At 50.5% G+C, this 5059-nt stretch overlaps 1 protein-coding gene across 1 annotated transcript; it reads left to right on the forward strand.

Annotated features, from left to right (window-relative positions):
* The first annotated feature begins 910 nt into the window (after positions 1 to 910).
* Twist1 (twist family bHLH transcription factor 1) lies at positions 911 to 2959 on the forward strand. Its single transcript, XM_013024011.1, is given in 3 exon segments — positions 911 to 1564; positions 1567 to 1916; positions 2439 to 2959. Coding segments are annotated over 2 exon segments (591 nt in total). The 5' UTR covers positions 911 to 1284; the 3' UTR covers positions 1878 to 1916; positions 2439 to 2959.
* The last annotated feature ends 2100 nt before the right edge of the window (positions 2960 to 5059 follow it).

Genomic DNA, 5059 nt, shown 5'->3' on the forward strand with positions numbered 1-5059 from the left:
GGTAGAGATGAAGTGGCCCCGGGTTCCCGCCACCTGGGGCTAGCAGCACCGCGAATCCGGGCCTGGGCGAGGGCACCGCGCAGCCCTCCTCTGGCGAGGCTCAGCTCCGGTTCCCCAAGGGCAAGCCTTCCCTCTGCGGGGAGACCAGCTCGCACCTCTTTCTAGCACCTTTGGAGGAGGCTCGGTGTTCACGGCTGTGGGGACGATTTAGATTGGGTCACTGATGAGGGGAAAAGAGGGCCCAGACACTTCTCCGGGAGGGGTGGTGCGTGAGCTGGCGAGGCCGAGGCAGAGACCCACCGCTCCCGCGGTGAGGCCACGTCTTCACCCACCACCAGGATGCCAGGGGCCCCGTCGTGGCGACGGCGCCCTGCGAACCCCAGGGGTTCATCTAGCTGACCTTTGGGAGGGCTCCGCAGTTGCTACTTTTCTTGCCACTCCCGCCCCAGCAATCTTAAACCCGGAGAGATCTGGGGTGGGAGGACGCCGGTGTCACCGCTAACGTCTCAGCCACGACGTACGGGTCTCCGCCGCGGCCCGGGGCAGTGCGCGCCGGCCGCTTCCCGGAGCTCGCGCTCGGGTGCGGGAGCGCTGCCCGCGCGCTAGGGCGCGGAAGGAAATCGCCCCGCGCCCGCCGCCGTACAGGGAAGGGGGAGGGCAGCGGGGAGGCGGGCGGAGGGGCTGGCCGCCGGGGCCAGGTCGTTTTTGAATGGTTTGGGAGGACAGATTGTTAGACCCGGACCAGGCGAGGGTGGGGAGCGAGGGGGTGGGGAGGGAGGGAGGGGGGGCAGAGACGTGGGGGAAGGGAGGGGGTACTGGAAAGCGGAAACTTTCCTATAAAACTTGGAAAAGTCCCTCCTCCCCACGTCAGGCCAATGACACCGCTGCCCCCAAACTTTCCGCCTGCACGGAGGTATAAGAGCCTCCAAGTCTGCAGCTTTCGCCCAACTACCAGACGCTTCGCGGGCTCGCCAGCACCGACACCGATTCCAGGAGGCCGAACGGGGCGTGCGTGTGGCGGCTGCGCGCCTTCTTTTTGGACCTCGGGGCCCTCCACACCGTCCCCTCCCCCTCCCGCCCTCCTCCCCGCCTCCCCCGCGCGCCCTCCCCGCGGAGATCCTCCCGCTCCCTCCTCCCCGCTCCCTCCTCGGCGGGCCGCACCGCCCCGGCCGGCGCCGCGCGCTGGGGAAGCTGGCGGGCTGAGGCGCCGCGCTCCAGTCCCTCTTTCCCGGGCCGCTCCTCTGCCCCGGGCCCCCGAGGCCGCGCACATCGCCCGCCCGAGAGATGATGCAGGACGTGTCCAGCTCGCCAGTCTCGCCGGCCGAGGACAGCCTGAGCAACAGCGAGGAGGAGCCGGACCGACAGCAGCCACCGAGCGGCAAGCGCGGGGCTCGCAAGCGGCGCGGCAGTCGGCGCAGCGCGGGCGGCGGCGGCGCGGGGCCCGGCGGCGCCGCAGGCGGGGGCGTCGCGGGCGGCGACGAGCCGGGAAGTCCGGCCCAGGGCAAACGCGGCAAGAAATCTGCGGGCTGCGGCGGGGGCGGCGGCGCGGGCGGCGGGGGCGGCGGCAGCAATCGTACGAGGAGCTGCAGACGCAGCGGGTCATGGCCAACGTGCGGGAGCGCCAACGCACGCAATCGTTGAACGAAGCGTTCGCCGCCCTGCGGAAGATCATCCCCACACTGCCCTCGGACAAGCTGAGCAAGATTCAGACCCTCAAGCTGGCCGCCAGGTACATCGACTTCCTCTACCAGGTCCTCCAGAGCGACGAGCTGGACTCCAAGATGGCAAGCTGCAGCTATGTGGCCCACGAGCGGCTCAGCTACGCCTTCTCGGTCTGGAGGATGGAGGGAGCCTGGTCCATGTCCGCCTCGCACTAGCAGGAGCTCCCCACCCCCTCGGCAGGGCCGGAGACCTAGGTAAGGACCCGCGTCTGGGCGCCTCTAGCTCGCTCAGGTGGTAGATGGCCGGCCCGCTGGCCAGGCCGAGCTCCCCGTCCTCATCGCTGCCCTCTCGGACACCCCGCTGTCCTCGCAGCCGGTCCTGCTACCTGTGCCCCACCGGCGTCCGCGCTAGCGAGGGAGGTCCCCAGGGGATGCGCCCAGCCTGGTCCGGGGTGTGCGGGTGCCTGAATGTGCGTGACAGACAGCGGGAAGGCTGAGAAAAGGCTCCTGGGTCAACTCGAAGGACGGTGTGGCCAGGGCCTCCGGTTCTTTTGGCTTGAAAAATTCGTTCTTCTTCAAACAAATGTTCCCAAATTCCACCTCCTCCTTTCCGCCCACCCACTTCCTCTTGCCCTTGGGCTGAAATCCTTCCAGGTTGTTCAGCCTGGTTTCTTCCCTGGTGGTGATAACACAGCTCAACTAGTCTTAGAAAACAGCCACAGAGACCTAAAACAATAACCAACTTTCCCCCCTCCCCTCCCCTCTGGGTTTTTGCAGATGTCATTGTTTCCAGAGAAGGAGAAAATGGACAGTCTAGAGACTCTGGAGCTGGATAACTAAAAAAAAAAATAAATATATATATATATATACCTAAGATTTTCTTGGAGATTAGAAGAGCAGAACCCAGATTGAAAGAAACAGGGCGTGGGGCGCACTTTTAAAAGAGAAAGCAAGCGAGACAGGGCCGTGGACACTGATTCCCAGACGGGCAGCGGCACCATCCTCACACCTCTACATTCTGATAGAAGTCTGAACAATTGTTTTTGTTCTTTTTTTGTTTGTTTTTTTTTGTTTTGACGAAGAATGTTATTTTTTATTTTTACTTTTCATGCATGCATTCTCAAGAGGTCGTGCCAATCAGCCACTGAAAGGAAAGGCATCATTGCGGACTTTCTCCATTTTAACATGGTAACAATGAGAGGGATTGCAGAACACCTTTAAAAATAAAATTGCTGGGATCAAACTGGCCTGCAAAATCATAGTCAGTTAATTCCCTTTTTCGTTCTTCTTCTGAGGGGGGAAAAAAACTTAAAATACAAAAAAACGACATTCTATTTATTTATTGATAACCCATGGTAAAAATGCAAATAGATCCGGTGTCTAAATGCATTCATATTTTTATGATTGTTTTGTAAATATCTTTGTATATTATTTTTCTGCAATAAATAAATATGATTGAAAATTTTAAGAATTTTAGAGTTTGGTCTATATTTTTAAAGCTCAGGATAAAATTGGTGGTAAATACCTACTTGTTTAACACTGGAGGCACCCTGGAGGGAGAGGGCACTAATATAAACAAGCAGTGAAAAACTCAAATAAACCAGCCACCGACAGGCACAGACATGTTATTTTAAAAGACAGTTTTATTATTATTCTAGTTTGGTGTTCAAGGGGGGCTTAGTAGCATCTCTTCCTCTTTTATCAATCTCCCTACCCCACTCCTGCCAGCAGCAAAGCAAAGTATTCACATATCTGCTATTTTCCTTATTTGTTATTGCAGATAGTTGGGCTAAACCTTTCCGATAAGCAGCATGAATCCACCATTATTTTTTCTCTTGTTACTGTGTATTTTTGTGGTACCCTGCACTCTCTGAAGATCCTTGAAAGCTCATTTCAGGGGGGGAAAATTTTGTTCATGGAATTTACTTATACATACACGTAAGTGAATACAAATGCATGTCAAACAATTTTAATTCAAGGAGAAAGTGATGGTTTCATTTATGATTTGCTCAACTGCTTTCATGAATGAATCATGTTGGCTAAAAGTATTTTACTATGTTTATTCTCTATGTGGGAATAAGCTCTTTTTTAAGATGTAAAGGAGATATGTATGTATGCATACATGTGTGTGTATATATACGTATATATATAGTTTTGGAGTAAGGTAAATAAAGGACTTGAATTTTCACTGTCCTTGGTAACTTTTGAAACAATTACAATGTAAAATGCTACAGTCATTCAGGTTCTAGTCAGTTTCTTGGCAAATACATTTTATCCATAATTACACAGAATTTTCCCCTAGAGATACATAGATACACACAAGTACATGCATAATGTGATGACCTTCAGTAAAACAAGAACAAATGGTGGTTGATTTTTTTCTGGGCTAGAAACAAAATGGTTTTTTTGTCATTGATATTCAAATGGTAGTTAATAAAACAATTTCAGTTGGAAATTTTACACCCAATATCAGCATTCAAATGCAATCAAGGAAACTTTAAAACTGTACCTTTGTTTTGGTGCCCAATTCAGACAAAGACTGTCAAATAAGGAGGTGTATCAAAATAGCCTCTGTTTGTTTAGTTCAGGTTGAGGTTATTTTATTGCCTGAAGTTTTGTCTTCCTCTTCACACAGTACCATAGAATGCAGTATTATAAATACATTATTGTGAATTTTTCATCCTTGTAACAATTATTTACATTAAAAGATTAGTGCAGCTTTGGGGGATTGTTATTTCGTTTATAAAATTTATTTTATTTTTGCAAACTTTGCAAATAATGAAAAAGAAAGATGCTTCTATGTGAATGTGTTTGGGGGACATGTGGGTGGGTGAGGGAGGGTATGTTGGATAGGGTAGAAGCTTAGAGTGCCCTAGAAGGAAAAGGGAAGACATCTAGATGGTGATTGTATTTGGTGTATCACTCAACTACCTCCATTTTTAAAATGGTTCCTGGGGAATCTCCTTGTTCACTAGCTTGGTCTGACTATTTGGTATTTCAGAGCTCTTCATGCACTCCAGGATGGAACTGACCATTACCATTGAGAAGGTAAATGCTATCTTAACTCTACATGTATAAACTATATGTTTCAAAGAAAATTAGCCTTCTGTTTGCCTTTTTAAAAAAGTGCTTGGACTTTTTTTTTACTTTTTTCATAAAGGAATCTCTGCAGAAATGCAAATGTTGTTGTCTCTTGTATCCAGTAATACTAAATAGAAAACCGAAGGTAATATGTTGCCATAGCTTTCAGAGAAATACAAAGTAAAGCATAGAAAGATGGTAATATTCAGCTAATATTCTGGTAATAGTTACACTGTGACAAAGTAAAACTTCTCAAAGAAGAGCAGACTTCATAGGAGAAAATATTAACTACTTGAATATATTTTTCAGCCTGCCAA

The sequence above is a fragment of the Dipodomys ordii genome, unplaced genomic scaffold (assembly GCF_000151885.1).
Source record: "Dipodomys ordii isolate 6190 unplaced genomic scaffold, Dord_2.0 Scaffold72, whole genome shotgun sequence".
NCBI classification, from domain to species: domain Eukaryota; kingdom Metazoa; phylum Chordata; class Mammalia; order Rodentia; family Heteromyidae; genus Dipodomys; species Dipodomys ordii.